General features: G+C 37.3%; 2 protein-coding genes across 3 annotated transcripts in view; one reads left to right on the top strand and one right to left on the bottom strand.

The window, feature by feature from the left end:
- The window catches only part of LOC137401099 (ATP-dependent RNA helicase DDX24-like), a 29882-nt gene extending 15036 nt beyond the window's left edge, over positions 1–14846 (top strand). For both annotated transcript variants that reach the window (XM_068087456.1, XM_068087457.1), the window contains exons 10-18: positions 1540–1661; positions 3175–3320; positions 5098–5216; positions 7055–7236; positions 9618–9717; positions 10580–10697; positions 11164–11344; positions 12901–13085; positions 14591–14846. In XM_068087456.1, the coding sequence (XP_067943557.1) occupies positions 1540–1661; positions 3175–3320; positions 5098–5216; positions 7055–7236; positions 9618–9717; positions 10580–10697; positions 11164–11344; positions 12901–13085; positions 14591–14634 (1197 nt within the window). In that variant the 3' untranslated portion in view covers positions 14635–14846. The remainder of the gene's footprint in view (positions 1–1539; positions 1662–3174; positions 3321–5097; positions 5217–7054; positions 7237–9617; positions 9718–10579; positions 10698–11163; positions 11345–12900; positions 13086–14590) is intronic.
- Positions 14847–14992: 146 nt separating this feature from the next.
- The window catches only part of LOC137400855 (TOG array regulator of axonemal microtubules protein 1-like), a 45540-nt gene continuing 39086 nt past the window's right edge, over positions 14993–21446 (bottom strand). The window contains exons 20-25 of the mRNA XM_068087197.1: positions 21123–21281; positions 19602–19844; positions 18937–19096; positions 18440–18671; positions 18045–18131; positions 14993–16112 (exon numbers count right to left, since the gene is read on the bottom strand). Of these exons, the coding sequence (XP_067943298.1) occupies positions 15847–16112; positions 18045–18131; positions 18440–18671; positions 18937–19096; positions 19602–19844; positions 21123–21281 (1147 nt within the window). The 3' untranslated portion in view covers positions 14993–15846. The remainder of the gene's footprint in view (positions 16113–18044; positions 18132–18439; positions 18672–18936; positions 19097–19601; positions 19845–21122; positions 21282–21446) is intronic.

Here is a 21446-nt window from a genome sequence, read left to right on the forward strand (position 1 = left end):
GTTGGACCTGGAGGCCTTCATTTTGAACTTTCCTGTAGATCGCTTGTGATAGATGATAAAATCATCCTTGTAATGTAGTATCGGGAATACACTGTGAAGTGCATTTTAGTAGCATTTTCAAAGTCTATAATTATGGATGTAGGAGATAATTCCAGGTTCAATGCGTCCACCTGTTATTCACTCTTCAAAGATATCATGGGGAGGGGGTAAATGACCTGGGGGTATATAGCCTAGGGGGGTATGTGATCAGGGGGTAAATGACCGGGGGTATATGGCCTGGGGGTAAGTGGCCAGGGGGTAAGTGACCTGATACCGTAAATTTTCACTTACGTTTTGGTAATTTCCGTTTCACTCATGCAGTATCAAGCATTTACGAAACGCGAGGAAAGCTGAACCGAGAGACCGCGAACATCGTATCTCATCCAGGCATTGCAAGAGAGATTTTGTCGAATAGCATATTGGCATCTTTGTAATTCCAACGTATTCCGCAGACTGACCGCCAAATTGGAGTTTGGAGAAACATTTTTGTTGATGTCGTATGGCGGAAAAAATGCCATCACGAGTGAGCGAGAAAAAAATGCTGTTCCACATCGTAAGACGAATAAACCATAAAACAGGGATACTGTAACCTTGGGGTGCACTGTATTTTTATGAAAATCTTTGATATTCCATCTTTGTTTGCATTTTGCTATGAAAGTGTCTCATCGCCATCTCTGGTGTGAAGGTTGACTCACAGTTTTCAGATTCAGTTATTTATAACAATATAATCATGATTTATCAGCAATTCTTCTGATGTTAGGATAATAAATATCCAGTTTTGAAGACAAAACTCTTGCGATGTTACCTCCAAGCTTTGACAGAAGGAGATCATTTTGTCAATGAAACATAGATGTATGAATAACGATGTCAATGTTGACGATTAGCCAATGCAAAAAAATTTTTGACCACGATTCTAATACATTCTTCCCCACCTAGTCGCCACGTATGGCATGTTAATTGCCACGAATGGCAGATAACTATAAAACTAGGTCGAAGCAGATTCCAAAGTCTGCTTCATGTTTATATGTTGGATTGTGTCCTGCATTGTTTTTAGAAATTTGGTTATAGAACCCCACCAATAGGTTTGCGTGTATCATGTTGTGAAGTGTGCGAGCAAGATTTTTTCTTGGCACAAATCGGATAATCAAAAAACTGTCTGAAAAAGTTAGTCATCTTTTTAAACAATATTAACATACTCTGTTTTCGTAAATAAGGATTTTTCATTGACAGTTTTTAAGTAATTTAGTTCAAAAAACAATATATTTTACTATGATTATATAGCGTCACAGCTGTTTTTGGTCGATATTGCACAGATATCACAAATCTGTTTGTCCATTTTCATGGCTTGAAATGATTATAAAAACTACAAAATTATTATTAAACCTCCATTCTGTAATGTTATCTGCTACTGTTAATACAACATTTTTTTTTGCTGTCAGTCAAGCTTTACAGTAATTTTGCAAGAAATGTACTAGTTTAATGTGGTTCCAAATATCACAGGAAGTGGGCAGTTATCTCTCTACGGTGGTAAAGGCGCCTCTTCTGGTTCTTGATGAGGCGGACAAGATGGTGGAGAAGGGGCACTTTGAGGAGCTCACTAAAATACTAACACTGATGAAAGGGTCAGCAATGTTTCCTACTGATCCAAGTGTGTGCAGTGCTTCTTGGTAGACTGGGATATTTTGTGTTATTTTCTTTTTTTTAAACCGTTCTCTATAATTTAGATAGACTTAGTACAGATAGTAACATCACTGTAATGACAGCATAAGTAATTTGCACATGGTTCTTTTCAAAAGCACAATTTTAACCAATAGAGTTCGTATGATCCCATGTCTGCCCCTAATATTAGCATCGATATGATCTTTGAATCTTGTGTATAGTGTCATGAGCAGACAACCTTTACTGTTGTCATCTCTTCTTCGGTTATAGTAGTCTGTGATAAAACTTTTGGAATCATGACATCATTGAAGGGATTGCTTGTAGACCTAATTTTTTGTTTTATTTGGATTAGTCTCAGCCGATGTTTCATAAAGTCGTGAGTTATTTCAAAACTTGTTGATTATGCCATCATTGAGATGGGGAAGATTATAAATGTATGACATCATCATCAGGCTCTAAAAACATTTACTTATTACATAAAAATTAGTGGTTAGTAAGTGCCCAATTACTGATGTAGGTAATGTAGTAGCCATTGGCTAAGTTTTTTCACGCAATAAATTTGAGTAACTTAAGCTAGTAACTGTTGTATTATTAAGAGTTGTCTACCCTTATGTTTATATTGCTGTTAACCACACCCACTGTTCTGGAAGTTTCTAGGGACTCATGTTCATTCATGTGTGACTAATGAGAGACACTTATTAAATGTTGAGCATTCACACAAGCTGCATTCTTTAGCTAACAGTAATGATAATAAAATAATGTAATAATCTAACAGTAACTAAGGCTAATATTTTAATCTTTACTAATAATAATAAGAGCCTTGTCTGTCCGAAGCCAGCTAAGAGTTATGAAAAAAGATTGCATCGGTTGGTAAAATCAAGATGATTGCTTGATTTTTAACCACCTAGCCAAGATCATCTTGGCTAGGTGGTTAAAAAGATGGTTTCTTTCCTAACAAGATATTTAGGAAAGATCTTTCTTAACCGTCTTGTGTTAGGAAATGTTGCACATTCCTGGAGATGGGCAGGAATCATACCTGTACATTCAGATGCACGGATGTTAAGCCAAGTGTACTACCACTAAATCATGCAGCCACCTTGCCATACTTCAGAATATTTGGGCATATAATCATTACACATCATAATCTCTCATGGCGCAGTGGACAGCAAAAAATTAATCGCTATTAACTGGACATACGACAAACACTTTAATTTATGTATAAGTACTTGTAGATATATGCATTACATTTATTTATATACTATATATAATGCACTATAAAATGCATATTAAAACAGGAAAGATTCTGTTTTGTTAAACCGTTTTCGTTATAATTGCCAGTGCAAATTTAGATGAAGCGGTGACAACCTTCAGGTCTCAACTAAGTTGAACTTCTGGTGTGTAAATCTCAGATAGTTTTTTGTATATTCTCTTAAACTTTGTCAATTTCTCTGACATTTTTGTGTTCTCATGTAATAGGGATGAGGAGAGCTCTCGCAGACGTCAGTGCTTTGTTTTCTCGGCCACTCTCACATATGTACATCTGCCACCTGAGCGAATCGCTAGACAGAAGAAGAAGAAGAAAAAAAGAAAAAGGTATCAGATCAGCAAAGAATCGAAACTAGGTAAGTCATGGTGTATTATATTACTTGTTAAAACTTGGTAACTATGTAAGTTAGGGTTGATAAGATCAAATTGGTTTGAATTTGGTTTAACTGAAAATGAAGTTCTTTTAAAATTGGCCATTCTTAACATATCTGCACCGTTAAACTAAGCTGATTGTTATCAATTTTAAATTGAGCTGATCTACATTTTGGTTGTTTGTTCATAGAATGACATTCATAACTGTTATGTTGTAATCTGTCAGCTATGCAGTTCATAGAATGACATTCATAACTGTTATGTTGTAATCTGTCAGCTATGCAGTTCTTGAACTTCTTCTTGTAAGCCTGATGTGTGCAGAAAACACGCTGGTTCATCTGTAAATGTACTAAATAAAAAGTGGATTAGACAGAGCAATCCGGCGTACAATTAATGTATTTCCATAAGAGTTTTCCGGAAACATCAAAAACTCAAATCAGTTGAAGCTGTTTTAGTTAGATCATTTAGACTTTTCTGTCGGATTGGAGGAGACATCAATATAAAAATCGTACTTCCAGCTCAGATTCGCGTCTCGTCACGGCGCAAGGCTCAAGGCTCAATCACTAACACAGTGAGCGATTCCATTATTCAATTATTTTTTGTGTATATGACTCTCTGCTTTTCCATGCTAAAATATTAGCTTTTTGATGTTCTGTTTGATGAATAGAACCTCTCAAGAACATGACCTGTTTTGTCTTTGACAGAAACTTTCATGGTATTTTTTCTTTGATAACAGTTCCTGCTGTGAAATCGCTTTGAATCGAAGATTTTTAATTTCAACTAATGTGTTGCAATTACTTCTGCGGCCCCTCCTCTCAATTGAATAAATAAATAAAATAAATGGATAATAAGTTAAATAAATAGGTTAATAAATTTAACTGAAATCTAAAATTCTGAAAAACTGATCGCTACAAATAAACAATTGCTGCTCATTTAAATTATTATATATATGAGTTGGAGAATGAAGGTGTAATCTATGGTGAATGAAAGTGTAATCTGTGGTGAATCAAGGTGTAATCTGTGGTGAATCAAGGTGTAATCTGTGGTGAATCAAGGTGTAATCTGTGGTGAATCAAGGTGTAATCTGTGGTGAATCAAGGTGTAGTCTATTGTGAATCAAGGTGTAATCTATGGTGAATGAAGGTGTAATCTGTGGTGAATCAAGGTGTAATCTGTGGTGAATCAAGGTGTAGTCTGTGGTGAATCAAGGTGTAGTCTATGTTGTGAATTTTCTTGGTCTCAGACCCTCATTTGTCATCAGTAAAGTAATTATCTACAAGTTGACAACTGTAACTTGTATGTACTCTCTAGTACTTCCTAGAAGTGTTACTATTCCTACGGAGAGCATCTTTGAAGCATAAGTCTGTTGTGTTTATAAAAAAGTGACATGTGAATCTGGCACTCTATGCTAGAATGGCAGTACAGGCGTACCTCAACATAGGAGTCCTGGAAAGCCTTAAGCTTGTATGTTGAGGTATGACTGTACTCCAGTTCCATCCATTCAACTGTCACTGACTTATAGAATTAGTTTTAAATGACTCAGGGTATGCTGCTTTTAAAGTCCAGTCATGGTGGTATAAATAGCTGAGGGTTATGTTTCACTACATTTAGACTTGTTTTGTGCGAGCCTCTGCCATCAGCCTATCGTCAGTGGTGTATTTCAAAAGACTTGTTTATTTGTAATGTTTGCTTGTTTTATTGGTTGCAACATTTGAAAGTGTTTAGTTTTCAGGATTCAAATTATGCTCCTTGTCTTTGTAGATGAACTGATTGATACCGTAGGCATATTAAAGAAACCAAAGATTATAGATTTAACTGAGAAAACCCAAACAGCCAGCAAGCTAGTTGAGAGCTCCATCTTTTGTACACAGAGTGATAAGGTTTGATTTCCTTTTTATATAAGCTTGTGTTAGACTGGTTTTTACTGGTTTACACTGATTTAAACCGAATGTGAGGTTGGAAAGCATTTGTCATGTAGTCATGTATTAGTCATGTAAAGTATTTGGAGTGGACGTTATGCACTGCTATTTCAGATTCCCTCATAGGAGTTGCCTATCTTTAGTTGTTGGCGTCTTTTCGATGTTTCTTTTAGCTAAAGCAGCTTAGCTATGAAAGTTAGCAGATGTACTGGTAGGTTTTGGTCTTTGAATTGTCTAGACTTACCTAGCAGATCTACTTATAGCTGTTTGAAATGTTCAGTAAAATCTCTACTTATAACTACCTAAAAGCTAATTTCCTGAACACGCCATTTTGTCCGCAATAATTGAATGTGAACGGAGGGAAAATCAAGGGATGTAAACCTACAATTGCTTTTAACAAATCAAAATATGGTGAAGTTGTCCCTGTATAAAGTTATATGGGTTTCATGCTTGAGCCCTCTTAAATACTATGTACTAGTTAGATTCAGGCTAAATGTACAAATGTAAACAAGTTATCAATAGTATTGTAACCTTCAGATTATTACTGTTCTGATGGGCGAGTCCAAGAGGATGCAATTCCACATGCGGAAATGTTCAAATTGAGTTTAGACTGTAAATGAGAGGTTTTATAAGTTGGTTATAATAATTATCCAGTAATTGGAATAAATCTCAATGTTAAGTGCCAATTAGCTACAGCGTATTGATGTTTTTAATTACAATTCATTTCTGATTAAGAATAGAGCAATAACATCAGTTAATTGCACCATTTTGACCAATCAGAATGCGCAGACTCACATAATAACTAACCAATCAGGCGGCACAATGGCCATCATGTAGCTAATCAGTTTTCTATGAATTTATCTTTTTTCCAAATTATAGTTTTCTAGCGTTGGTATGTTAAAGGAGTGTATAAACTACATTGAGTCTTTGGGACAATGTGATGGCAGCAACCAACAGAACACTAAGTTGAATGTTTTGGTGTACATGATCTGATAATATTGTATTATTGAAGGTTGAACTTGCTTTAGATACTACCTGCGTCATTGTATTCCTCAAACAACTATAACCTACAATTGAACACGTTGCATGTCTTTAGTACTAGCATGTACACTACCTATATATCTGTAGTACCAGTATGTACCCTACCTATATATCTGTAGTACCAGTATGTACACTACCTATATACCTGAAGTACCAGTATGTACACTACCTATACACCTGTAGCAACAATATGTACACTGCCTATATATCTGTAGTACCAGTATGTACACTACCTATATACCTGAAGTACCAGTACGTACACTACCTATATATCTGTAGTACCAGTACGTACACTACCTATATATCTGTAGTACCAGTAGGTACACTACCTATATACCTGTAGCAACAATATGTACACTACCTATATATCTGTAGTACCAGTACGTACACTACCTATGTATCTGTAGTACCAGTATGTATACTACCTATATATCTGTAGTACCAGTACGTACACTACCTATATATCTGTAGTACCAGTATGTACACTACCTATACACCTGTAGCAACAATATGTACACTACCTATATATCTGTAGTACCAGTACGTACACTACCTATATATCTGTAGTACCAGTACGTACACTACCTATATATCTGTAGTACCAGTACGTACACTACCTATATATCTGTAGTACCAGTACGTACACTGCCTATATATCTGTAGTACCAGTACATACATTACCTATATATCTGTAGTATGTACACTACCTACATATATACATGTAGCTGTATATCTACACATTACTTATATATTTGTAGGACTTGTATCTTTATTACTTCCTAAAAAGGCATCCAGGCAGAACGTTAATATTTACCAACTCCATTGATTGTATCAGACGTCTCCTCTCCGTCTTCTCTCTCGTCAAGCAAACCCTGCTGCCGCTACACGCCAGCATGCATCAGAAACAGAGGCTGAAAAACCTTGAGAGGTTCACAGCGAGGTGAGACTCCAATGTGGATGCTGCTATTCATGCTGTGTTCCTGGTTTCATGTTGGAAACATGGTAAAAGGCAGTTTACTAAACTGCCAAATATTCTCGTACAGCATTATTACCGTACTTTTCGGACTATAAATCGCACCCTTATATAAGCCGCATCTGCTTTATTTTCAAAAACCCATAATAAAACAATACATAGGCCGCACCTTTGTATAGGCCGCAGAACTCATGACGGTGCTTTTTAACACGGCAGCTACTTTCCAGTTTAAAATGGGACAGTGCCTAACGGCACAGTTTCGTATTAATCGACGCTTTTAACCTAGTGCCGAACGAAACATTACCGTTAGGCATTGTTTCATATTTTCTTTCACCGCTAGAGGCGCACTAACCGGAGATTCTGGTTCATGCGCCCTAGCGATGAAAGAGAAAACCACAGAATAGCCGCACCCTTATATAAGCCGCATGGCTCAAATCATCAGAAAAAAGTAGCGGCTTATAGTCCGAAAAGTACGGTATATGCCACTCTTCCAAACTTGGGCGAGAAAAGGTCGTCCATTGCTATCTCAATTATATATAGTAGAACTCTGACAGTCTAGCGCGCTGTGAGAGATTGTCAGGTGGGTTGATAGAGTTCAAAGAATAAGAGGCTGCATCATTATTCAGGATATTGGTTAGTTGGTGCAAATGTTAGGGTATTAGTCAACCGAGCTGAATGTCATGAGTTGGAGTCTCGTTGAAAGCAATCTTTTATCATGGCTTCTAAACCTGGCTTCGAGAATTGTATGGACAGACTGACACTGCTTTTACTATAGGAAATATTCGTTTTTGTTTTACTTTATTTTAGACATACGCGATACTTCTTTTTTTGCATCATAGACCGCTTTGCCGGGAAAAGTAAAAAAAAAGATTGAAACTGACATTGAAGGTGCGTTTTTCTCTTAACATAAAATTGCCATAATCACATACGCTAAACCAAAGGAAATGATAAAAATGAAATAGATTAACAATACGAACGAATATTACCACAGTTACTGTATTGCCATTTAATTAAAAAATTAGGCTTTTTTTCATTTGAAGGGCTAGAGGGGGTAAGTTTTTGATGATCTTGAAACAGATTTGGTTATCTACATATACAGTAGACGCTCCTACAACGTAAATAGTCCATTTCAGGAACATTTACGTCACAAGGATTTTACGTAATGAGAGCAGTAAAATACATGTAAATTGCCTAATCCATTCTGAGATCATCCCAAACTCACCTGTTTGGCCATGCAAATAGGAAAAAACTAAAATTTAGTTTTTAATTAAACTTTTAAATACTTGAGTGACATTCAATAACTTTTAATAATTTAACTTTTACACGGTTTATAGTCCATGATTATGGTTTATGGTTTGTGATTATGATTTATGGTCTGTGATTACGGTTTATAGTCTGTGATTATGGTTTATGGTCTGTGATTACGGCTTATGGTCTATGATTAAGGTTAATGGTCATTTTACAAGAAGTTAAGGGTAACGCTCGCCTTCGATATCAATTTACATCGGTCTGTATATTTTTCTAGACAGCATTATCTATTCTGCAATGAAAGATAATAAAAATTGTTTTATATGACATAGAAATATCGTAAAAGAAAAAAAATATATACTATAACTAATAGGAGTTGAGTCCGTCAGACGTCCCATCTCTCCGTCACCAGAGTTCTAGTGTAAATAAAGATAGCTTACAATGAGGCTGACTACAACCCGTGACATTCATCTTGGTGGACCGTCACTCTACCACCTGCCTTCAAGTATTTCTGAATAATTACGCAGCTACTTATTCTCTGCACATTAACGACACATCCGACGATCTCTCCTGGCACCCTAGACTGCCGGGATAGCAGTATATATACATGTATAACAGAGATAATCCTATACATCACTTTCTCTCCAAAGTTCGACAAGAGAAAAAGCGAGATATTTTAGGGTTAACTATAAGACTCGTTATTCAAATAGAATTTAAGAACTTGCACTGACTTGAGACTTTACGTTATATGGAATTTTTTACATAGTACGAAGCAAAATCTTTATAAATTCTTTACGTTATGTGAAATTATGTTGTAGGAGGTATGCGTTATAGGAGCGTGTACTGTATTTTACTGTCTGTATAACGTAAATGTTCCTGGACCAAATTATTTGCATTGTAGGAGCATCTACTATACTTTGTTTTTTAAATGCTTTTTAAGGGTTGATTTAGTATTTCTGTTTGACATCTGATGAGTCTGTTGATTTGCAACATACTAATTGTAAGGTTCGCATGTTTTAATAAAACTGAATGAGAGATGTGCTACCCTCTGATTTAGTTATTAGGATTTGGTGTTTGTTTAATTATGTTCTGGTTTCCAGTGAGACTGGCGTACTTATAGCCACTGATGTTGCTGCTCGTGGTTTGGACATACCTAACATACAGCACGTTATTCATTATCAAGTTCCTCGGACTGCAGAGGTTAGTCTCTCCACAAACTACTAGTACTCTTGATTTCTATGGTGCTAGTCGTTTTTCTATCACATGTAGACGGGAATAAACTTGACACTAATAGCTTAAAGATAAACTTACACGATATTTTAGTGGATTTTTTCAGAAAATATCGGTTTTCTTCCATTTTTGATGTTTGAGGTGAATTGACTGCCAGGATGTTACAAGATTAAAATCAACAAAACTTGATAAAGGTGAAAATGCTCATATGTTATTATCAAATGTTAATTATTATAATTATCATAACATATAAGTTCGGTTAATGTAAAGTTCACCTAGTATAAGGTCTATGTGTCTATTACCTGTAAGGTACACCTACATTTCCCTGTTTTAATGTAAAGGCATTGGTGAAAAATTTTTGATGAGTTATTTCTTAAGTAGTTTAGTTGTCTTTTTTAAGTTTTTTTATAGTTTTAATATAGTTGTTTTGTTGCTAACTTTATTTAATTGAAGTATTTATTGTAAATATTTTGAACTGTTGGACAACTCAAACGAAAAACAAGAATATTTTTCAACATGATAGCTTGTACTAAACAAAACTTAACAAGCTCCTGTTTGCAGCTGGTCAATTCTGTGAACGAGTTATATCCTGCCAATCTTAGCCATGCCCATTATTCACTTTTAATATTTGTTGCCCTGAGGTCTCTTTTGCTCTGCTCTTTGCAAATAATGTACACAATTCTTAATATTTAAAGGAATATTCATCATTGGTTTTGCTCAGCAATCCAATTAGTAAATTCTTGAGGTGACTAAGTGATAACACAAAGCTGGTTCAGAGGCGAACCAAAGTGCACCAAGTGAAGACACAGGGTAGCAGGTGCTTGTGTTGTAGAGCTATGTGCATAGAAGCGGCCGGACAGCGCGGGCACTAAAGGATGGCCTCAGCGTTATGTTTGTTGATGAAAAGGATGTGACAAGCTATAAAAAGATACTCAAGTCACTGGAAAAAGGTGATACAGGCTTTAGTAGCATCTTGTTGCCTATGTTCAATGAAACCTCAGCTGTAGGGTTTCATTCGTGTTGTCTAGAGCATGTCTTTCGGAACTAGTTTTTATATTCCACAACGGTTGCTTGCGTTTGACTGTTGCGTTATGTGCTATTCTTTATCAATTTGCTTGTGTAGCATTGTTGTTGGTGTACCCCACTGCTATAAGATATGCATTTTGTTTGTAGTGCATGTATTTAAAATTTCACTGTTGTAGGTCTGTTTTTTAGCTGTGCAGACGTTAGGAAATCTTTTGCACTCGACACTGTGCTCTACACCATCCTCACCTTCTTGCATACTGTTGTTTATATACACAAGAAATTGAACAAATGCTGCCTAGATGTCAGCGAGCTGCATGTATTGAGTTGGGCATTCTAGCCAATGCGCAAAGCAAACTTAGTTCTAACATTAATTACTTGGGATGTTTGTAGATGACTCAGTCTCACAGTTCCCTGTAGACCAGACTGACCTGAGGATTTTTAGACCAATAATTAGTCTGGCTCAGCGGATAGACAGCACGCAGCACCGTAGTGACAAGGTCAAGCGTGAGGATGACTGGTTTGTCAAGATGGCAAAGGAGGCAGACCTCGGGTATTCTGATGAGGATTCCGGGTAATTTTATGCTTTCCAAATTGACGGATAGATATGACTTCGGTCAAAACTTCATTTAACGCAGCGTTGTCAATCAAAGTTGGTTGCAGAAATATCACCATCGGTATGGAGTGTTTACTAACCTGGAGTTAGTTGCACTAAACTAGATTTGAAATGGATGAGTTTAAAACTGGTTCCATAAAAGTTGAAGTACCGTACTTTTCGGACTATTAGTCTCTACTTTTTTCTGATGATCTGAGCCATGCGGCTTATATAAGGGTGCGGCTATTCTGTGGCTTTTTCTTTCACCGCTAGGGCGCATTAACCGGAATCTCTGGTTAGTGCGCCTTTAGCGGTGAAAGAAAATACGAAACAATGCCTAACGGTAATATTCCGTTAGGCACTAGGTTAAAAAGCTTCGATTAATACGAAACTGTGCCGTTAGGCACTGTTCCATTTTAAACTGGATAGTTGCTGCCACGTTCAAAAGCACCGTCATGGCTTCTGCGGCCTATACAAAGGTGCTGCCTATGTATTGTTTTATTATGGTTTTTTGGAAAATAAAGCAGATGCGGCTTATGTAAGGGTGCGGTTTATAGTCCGAAAAGTACGGTACGCGCCATTGCCATACAATATATAACAACCCTCAGAATGATATTTAGAAGTCTACAAGTATTATATATGCTAGTTTTACACTTAAATATAGAATTATCCAGAATTCAAATTGGTTGACAATTTTATTTGCCATAGACTTGTGGTTGGTGTGGTTAGAACAAAGTGCAAGTCAATTTTCAAGTGTTGGTCCATCGTAAATGGGTCAAAGAGCCAAAAGCTAAAATGACCATGAAGTGACTCAAGCCAATATAGCATGAATGCTAGCTTTAACCGAGACTTCCTAAAGACATGCTGTAGCGCACATACATACTAGTGTTGGGCCGGTATTGGGTTATCCGCTCTTACCGATACCGAGGGATTCTTGGTATCCGAGGAAACCAATCATTTTCGGTGTCAGCTAGGTATCCGCGGCCGGTTTGATATGATCGGTATTTATCTGTAAAAGCCTATCGGTATATGGTTATACGGATATCCTTAGAGATTTTTAAAACCTTCATGACGAACATGCCAATCTCAGCATGCATTGGCGAACAAATTCAACGAAAATTTTCACGCTTACTGTATCTACTATTATATTACGTTACATTGATAATGAATGTGTGGCTATTTCTACATGTTTCTATGTGAAAGAATGTTTTTTTGCACAGGCTACTTTTTGCACAACGATAAAAATGGTTCGAGACAGTTATGATTTAAAGTTTACACAATTTAAAGACACACTGATAACCACATACCGAACAATAGTACCGACAATACCGAACTTTCTTAGTTGGCAAAGGATACCGAAGATGGTAAATACCGAGGATACCGATACTGGAAAAACCGATAAAAATGTGCAAGGATATCCGATCCGGCACTAAATTAGATACCGGCCCAACACTAATACATACTAATAAATTTTTCACTTGTGACAGTATCCCTTTGAGCGGTGATGGCAATGGAGCGCATTTGTTGTTTCGCAGGTCTGATATGGAAAAGGAAGAGCAGCGTAGGAAAAAGCAGAAAGATCAGAGAAAACTAGAAGCAATGAAATCTGAACTCGCAGGCATGCTGACCAAAGGAAGCGGCCAAACAACATCTTACAGGGGGAAATATCCAACTGTCAGCGGTAAACTAGATCTGCCAAAGACTATTGCCGGCAAAAAGGGTGAGATTATAATACCGATTATTGATTATTGGAGACGGTTAGTTCAGAGCTTATGGAACATTTGATTTACCAATAAGATTGCAGCACCTTACAAGATAGGAGATATTTTCAGATGCGCTCTGAAATAAAGGAATTATAAAAAATATAAATAATTAATTTAAGCTATCAGTTTGCAGGACTGATTATGCTATTAAAATCAACAAATATCTATGAATCATTGATCATGTTATGCTCATATTGTATTTCATAAGTCATTCACGGGGTAATATATACATACCGTAAGTCCTTATGCTCAAGCCGCGCGGCCTGTCGTTGGGCGCGGTTTCTGGTTCAAGGTCATAGGCCACAGCTAAAGCCAAGTTTTTAAAACTTACGTGAGGCTCAGGGCGGCTTCTCGATAAATGCTGTCTCTGCTCAGTTCTGCGCTATAACCATAGAATCGCAGTCATGATACACTTTTATGTACGGGGTTTTGGTGACCTACTCGTTTATTTTCAAGGTCAAGTTTATGGAATACTTTAGAATAAAGAAGAATTTATCGCTCATGTTTAGCTCGCCACAGTCGTAGGTAATTAACACCTTTTCATTCTTGACCGGCATCTTTCCATAAATGTGAAGCCCTCTAACAGTGCAATAAAAATCTAGCTGAGACATGGCAAATAAGTTATTGATGCAAGGGTTTAGGAATTTTAATTCGAACTTGGAAGTAAAAGAAAATTCTTTTCACGTGTACTGAAGTAGCCTGGTTTCTTATTCAAGAGGACGGGTATAGCGAAACCCGTCTTAACACTCTCGCTCCCGAAGGCGGTCAAGGACGACTAAACCTCAGTCATTAGCCGCGGTCTGTGGGCATACGCGGCTTGTTGGAGGATTTTTTTTTCGTGAGTCATCTGTTTTTGAGCACAAGCCACACGGCTTGAGCATGAGGACTTACGGTACACAACAGCTCAGGGTCTATTCTGAAGGATCACACATTACAATGTAGATGGTTTTTAGATTTAGATTGGGTTGTAGTGATTAAAAATAATCTACATTAGGTAATAAATCCCACTTTTAAACTAGTAAACCCTAGGAGGTTTCACACTTTTGGCTGATTCTGTTTAAACTTCACATTCATCTGCTCTGTGCCTTCTGCCTAGTCACTAAAACATTTGGTTTCAAAATTTAGTTTTGAAACTCCATCTGGTTCCTAAGAAAGAGCTTCTTAAACAACCACCTGCGGAATATCTGATTGAAGATAATCCTGGTTATCGCCGGCTTGTTGCTAGTGAAACAATCTTGTGATGATCCTTTATGTGCCTAGGCTGGCCAGCGTATTGGCAAGGGCAATAATTCATGGTCAGATTAGCTGTGACAGATGGCAGTACATGGCTTTTCTGAAATGATGACCTATTATAAAGAAAATGATGTTTTTAAAAGAGTAAACGATTAATCTTTGATTATTTAAAGTTAGCGATTAATTCTGTACAGATTATCTGTAGTTTTAGTTAATTGATTTTTTTTAGACACTCAAGCTATAACTCTTGTTTCTCGGAAACGACGACCATGAGCAGGTAGAAAATGCAATCATCTTGGCGAGTGTCGTACGCTAGATGGAGACCGTTAATGTGTCATTCTCGGCAACATGAGACGCAATGGGTTTTACCTGCAGCCAATCTGTATATATCACAGCATTACTTCCTTTGCACATGTTCTAACCTTCTAGTAAAATCTTTTTGAGAATATAGATAACTTTGTTTACCAAATATAATTTGGATTCGATTTTGATAACAAATTTACTTGAAGTGATTATGTGGGCAGATGTGGCTGCTGGTACGCAAGTCAATCAGTTTTTATCTGTCTTATACTGAGATGATTTCTCTCGCAAACAGTTGAGTAAAGAACTAGTGTAAACTTATCTATGGAATAATAAACTGTTTTGTAAAGTAAATTTGCAAAATATATTTTTTAAAAATAAGTCTCGGATGAGTCTTGAAAATGAGCTACAGATAACAAGCAATTGTCACTCATCTGCACATATAGGGAGATTGTAGGACAGCAGCAAATAGTATGTACCAAATATGAGTCAATCGCCTTCCAACAGGAAGTAAAAATAGATGGACTGCATGCAGCCGTGATTATGAAAATATTGCTGTCACGCAATGTAGCCACTGAACAGAAATTTAAAAGTTAAAAAAATACTTGCCTTCCCGATAGCTTTGGACATCTAACATTAAAATACATAAAATAAATTGGAGCAATATTCTTGGAGAGTGTAAAGTGAGCGGAAAAGAGGTACGAAATATCTTTGTCAATACGCTAGTAACTTTGGTTACTCAGGAGAACCCATAAGTGGACGGATCATTAAAAAATCTGAGAGTATGATTGGCTAATAAATGACAGCCATGGTTGTCATACAATAAATGATGACTGACCATTCGCATCTCCCTCACTATAATAATAAAACTAACAACACGGAAAATTTTCACCCATCAAAAATAAATTGCATCATCTGTAAAATGTACAAACATGTGACATGAGATTTAGCACTAAGCAATGAACCCTTGCAAGTTTCCATGTGTGGGAGGGTACGTCTGGTCCGACAGCCAGTAATTTCATTGCATCGTAAAGCACCACCTGGTTTTTGGGTGAAACCTAGTCAGATTTCAGCAAAAGAACGGTAGAGCCTCGTTGATTTGGATGGATTGGCTGAGCAAAATATTGTTGCTGCCTCAACGCTAAAGCAGCCTTTGATCGCCTTATTGCAAATGCTCCAAGGATTCTAACTTCCTTTTCCTCCCCTGTCAACAGCACTCAATTCACGAACTTTTTGAACAAACTCCGGTCGTGACCCTGGGCTGCTAGCTGCATAGTCAAACAAAGTGTCACCGAAGAGTTTGTGGAGGTCAACAATAAAGTCTGTCACGGCGTCTCGGAGAACGCTGGTTGCTCCAGTTGTTGCTAAAGATTTGACCAGATTCCAAGCGAGAGGCAGAGCATGCAGTACTACTGACTTGGGCGTAATCTTATACACTTTCTTTGACAAGTCTAAAAAGGAAACCATGCTCACTATAAGCTGCAAGATTTGCATCAGTGTAAACTTTTGAGAGTTGTGTTTCCATGATGCCATAAAATCAAAGCAATGAAAAATGACGTCTACATTTCAACTCAGTTTGAAGATGTGTCAAGTTTTAACACAGTTTTGAAATACTAAACAAAGCGTTTTAGAGATAAGTTAATCATAACGCCCAAAATGAATTATTAAGACGAACAATACTGATAAACTGGTGTAAATACAGTCATACCTCTACATACGATTGCCAAGACGCGGGAAACTCGAGATACGAGCTAACTTTTTAACAAGTTTATTCCTTGATATACGAGTAATTTATGAGATACGAGCTAACTTTCTAGCAAGTTTATTCCTTGAGATATGAGTAATCTTTAAGATACGAGCATAGGAGCCGGTTCTTGATGGCCACTACACTATACATGTATGGCCAAGTATGCGAGAGGTGGCTGTGAACAGCATCGCTCGGTCTTTCTTCTCGAAGCAGTCAGAAAAACGTTAAAGGGTTGGCTAAAAGTTATAGAAAACCCAAGGTAAACAATTCTTAACTGAAAACAGATACTATTACATAGGGTCACAACTAAAAACATGTTTTTCCACTAATATCCTGTTTAGGTGGTTTTTCATAGTATGGTAACGGATTAATTTGTACTTATCTATTTTATATAGGAAATAGTGCCTTGAGACGCAAGTAAATTGACTTACGAGCTCAGTGCTAGAACGCATTAAGCTCGTATGTCGAGGCATGACTGCGCTATTAAACAAATATTCCTACATTATGCAACATGTTAACTGCTGCCTTCAAGCTGTTTTTTCAATTTTTGAGGAAAGGAAATCTAACAAATGAGGCCATCTGGCTAGTGACTGTCAGCCATGTTGTACCTGGTCGTATCACAACACCATAACATACAAGGATGCATTTATGTAGCAGGTAGCAGCCAGTGACATGATGCTACAAATCTACCAAGGACATTTTTCCATATACAGTCAAACATGGATAACTCGAACTTCACGGGACCGAGTGAAAGTGTTCGAATTATCAGAGCGTTCAAGTTATCAGAGCACTGTCACAAGTCCATGTATTTACTTATTTATTAGTAGATACATGCAGTACATATACAAACTATAATATAAATCAAAAGCACAAATGGCTTGTTTCAAATTAAATGCTTCTAATGTAAAGTTTAAAACGTTTTTATCAAAAAGTATAGAGATTTTTCTATCACTTGAGCTTGGTTTGTTGTTTGAGGTGATGTTATTGCCAGGACGTTTTTTAGATTGACATTGGCAAAACTTGATCGTTGTTGAAATGCTAAAAAAAGACATCTTTTTCTTTTGAGCGTTTTACCAATGATATACAGCCCCCATGGGGCTGTATATCATTGGTAAAACGCTCATTGGTTTTACCCATGATTGGTTTTACCCACGATCAATTTTGCCGATTTTTCTTGAAGTTTATGCAAAGATTACCTCACTTTACCTTGCTTCCGAAGGGCGATCGCTAAGCGGATGTTTGGTATAAATCAAATTTCACCAAACCTTTAGAAAAGTCGTTGACAAAAATATTTTGCCGATGGTGGTAATAACGATGCTTATGAATTACGAAAAGTTTAGGTTTACCTCTATGGCTTGGAATAAAGTGATTTTCTAAAGCGATAACAACCGTTTCGGTAGCCATTGGGGAAAAAACAGCTCGAGTTAACAGTGTTGAGTTCGAGTTAACAGTGTTGAGCTCGAGTTATCTATAGCAATTTATCATTACGTGGGAACGGACCAAAGAAACCATTCGAGTTAACCATGTGTTCGAGCTATCCGTGGGCGAGTTATCCATGTTTGACTGTATATATATATATATATATATTGACTGTATGTATATTGATGAGTACTATTAATGAATGTGCTCCACTTACATCCTATTCTGTCAATGATATCTGGTTTGGTCTTAGGGGTAGCATTCACTGCTACTTGAATGAATATCTGGTACAGCATTGTATGATCTACAACAGATTACCTCGAAGTCTATATAAACATGCATCTCCAGGTTAATTTGGTAGAATTTGTTCGACGATGCTTGCAAAATGAGCAGACCTTTGGCAAACAATACAGCATATTTTATGTACATGTTGGCAGACGCAGAGTCCGCGAACTCACCAAACATGCAAACAATACAAGCTTATACAACATACAACTTAGTAATTTCAAAGATGTACAACAGTAATGTGAAAGATGGTGCCGTACTTGAGTCACATTTAGGCATAGAATAATAGAATAGAATGATAATAATAAAGTAATTTGGGTTAGTCACCAATAGTATTGATGAAGGCATCAAGAAGCTCGGAAGCCTTTGTCTGGAGAGCCTTGTTCTTGGATGCAAGACCAGCTGCCGTGTTTTGCACCATGAGGTTGATGGAGGACTGAGTGACATGCAGCTTGATCAATTGGAGATTGGCAAAGTTGTTGTCTACGAGGGCATCGAGCGCGTGCATGGCCACCTTTGAATTGGAGTCCTTCAGAAGTAAAGCGTATTTGTCGAAAATCTGCAACAAGCAATCATCACTTTCTTTTGAAGATCATCGGATTTTCATGTACAAAACAGCTGATGATTTGACGCATGTTTGAAACCAAATGCTGATGGTACCAATTTAAAAATCACAGAAGTTTAGCAACTTGTTTTGCACAAGGGTTGAATGCACACCGGAGGAGCTTTATCTTCGATCGCAATTCCTGAGAAAATGTGACTTGATAACTCGCACCAAGACTTAGTTTCATTTGTGAACAAGAAATAGGGCACTAACCCCCTACCTTCACAGAGAAAGCTCCAATGAGCTTAGGCTTGGACACGAGCATGCCCATCAGTTCATCAATACTTTCGTGTCTTGCATTCCAATTGGCAGAGCTCATCGCTTCCAACAGGGGAGCTGCATCCTCTGCCGCTTGAGGGCCAACCGGCCTTCGCTTCATGCTAGAGATCAGTATGAACCAAGATCAGATGAGATGTGAACGAGGTCTTTGAAAAATCAGTTGCGTAGAAAAACGTGATTGGTTTACAAGATGGCTGTCGTTACTATAAATGCACCTTGATTCTGTTTCTATTGATACGTCTGATTGCAATTAATCGAAGTTAAAATAGAGTATAAAACCGATAGGTCCATAAGTCTTTGAAATATGATTACACCTGGACATGCAAATCAGGATAACCTTTCAATAAACAAAAATTAGTATTCTCTATACTGTATGTGTGCGATAGCAGCAAAGAGTGACTGTTTCTGTAATTATACAAGGTCCTCTTGAAAAACTAAGGCTATCAAGGTAGTCATACACAAATGTCGGTGAATATTTGTTGAACAGAAATGTGAAAGTAGCCTCTTCCCTGGAGGCAACAGCCAGACAGCGAACAAGTAAAGGTTCAATTATAGATTTCATGTCAGCATTGGCTAGAAAGAAGAGATAACCTAAGCAAGCCCTACCTGTTACTAATAGAATTTGAGGACTCGGCACTGTTGTTCCTAGAACCCCTGTTGAAGGTACCGCTTCTACGAGTACCTGAGGCGCTGGGCGTGTTGCTTGGCATTTCGCCAAGACCTTTCTCTTTTAGAGTCTCGGCTATCTGTTTCACATCACGATAGTCCTTATCAGACAGATTCTTTTTGAAGACCAACTCGAAGTCCTCATGTTTAAGCAGCATCAGAAGGATCTTCCTTGCGTACCACCTTGATTAACAGCAAAAACGCATGGTCAACGAAGCCTGCTAGAGACCTGAAGACCGATTTTTATGTCTTTCAGGAATTAAAGGAGATGTAAGAGCAGCAATGTCTAAACAGTAACCATGTTTACATAAATATTATTCAAAACAAAGCATACAAGATATATCTGATTTTTAACTTCCCACGAAATGGGAAAACCATGTAATTATTCAAATTTGTATCACACAAACTAAAAGACACTCCTGGTTGGTCAGCAGCATTTGGAAATACCATCACATAAAGTCCAATTGTAATGTACCATGATGCAAAAAAACCAAGAAAGATGAATCTCATTTAAGTCACGCATGAGCCAGAATATGAGAAAAACTATTACAGACGGTTCCCTACTTACGAACATTCGAGTTACGAACAACGGTACATACGAAGGCATCTACGTTGTTCGTAACTCGATTAACTTTCGAATTATTTGTTTGAACTTTGTTTGAACTTTACATACGTATTGTAAAGAGATTTGCCGGCCTTTACTTGGCAAGATCTCTACTAATAAATAAAGATAAGAGAGTGCCTGTAGTTTCATTCAGCTTTTAATTAGCGAAGGAAATTTCACCAGCCGAGGAGCATACGGCTATCTGCTCTGCTCAAAGCTCAAACGTTCAACGCTCAAATGAGCGCACTCATTTATATACAAATATCAACCGTTCCGGCTAACGGCAAACGGTAAGAACACCGGCTAACAAGATGAATGAATAGGACCGCTAGCGCGTTGGTATGACAACAATCTAAGTGACGATAAGTGATAGTGTTATGACGGTATATCAGATATAACAATAGCATAACGAGTGAAACAATGATATAATAAACGGACAACACATACAAAAAATAAGACAACAACGATAAGTGATAGCATAACGATTAAAACAACAATTTAATAGAAAGGACAAGACATACAATAAATAAGAAATGCAGTGTCATGGCCCGGCGTCCACCAAAGTATTATTTCCATTTTATTAAATATTTTTTTCAGTACCAACTAATACAGGTTAATTATACAAGCCTTAAACATACTTATATAAACTTTCAATATACTTATATAGGCCTTAAACATAAATTGTAATACAAAATATAGCACTGAAGCAACTTACGAACAAATTCACCTTACGAACAATTGTTCGGAACGTAACGCGTTCGTAGGTTGGGAACCGTCTGTATACTGTTCAAATTCTAGAGTCTGATCTACCAGACTGATCATCTATCTAATCTGTCCTACCACACTCTCATGCTAACCTTGTCTCCGGTGAAGAGTCCGAGCACATGCTTGCCACTACCGGTACTACCTTTTCTGTGAGATCCTTTATACCACTCAACAACTTTCCAGGACCAAGTCTCTCGCACAGAGTTGTTATATGCTTGATAGCCAGCTTGCGAACGATGGGATTCTTGTGCCTAGCAACGCAGAATGATATAATGCATCATCTTTACACATCGCTCAGAGACTTCGAAACAAAAGTTACTTCAGATGGCCAATTAATAGAGCCATAGGAAAAATGACTTGTTTCCAATTTATAAAAATATATATGACTGGGAAAGAGTTCACCTTCATGTAAATTC

The sequence above is a fragment of the Watersipora subatra genome, chromosome 7, assembly GCF_963576615.1.
Source record: "Watersipora subatra chromosome 7, tzWatSuba1.1, whole genome shotgun sequence".
In the NCBI taxonomy this organism is placed as follows: domain Eukaryota; kingdom Metazoa; phylum Bryozoa; class Gymnolaemata; order Cheilostomatida; family Watersiporidae; genus Watersipora; species Watersipora subatra.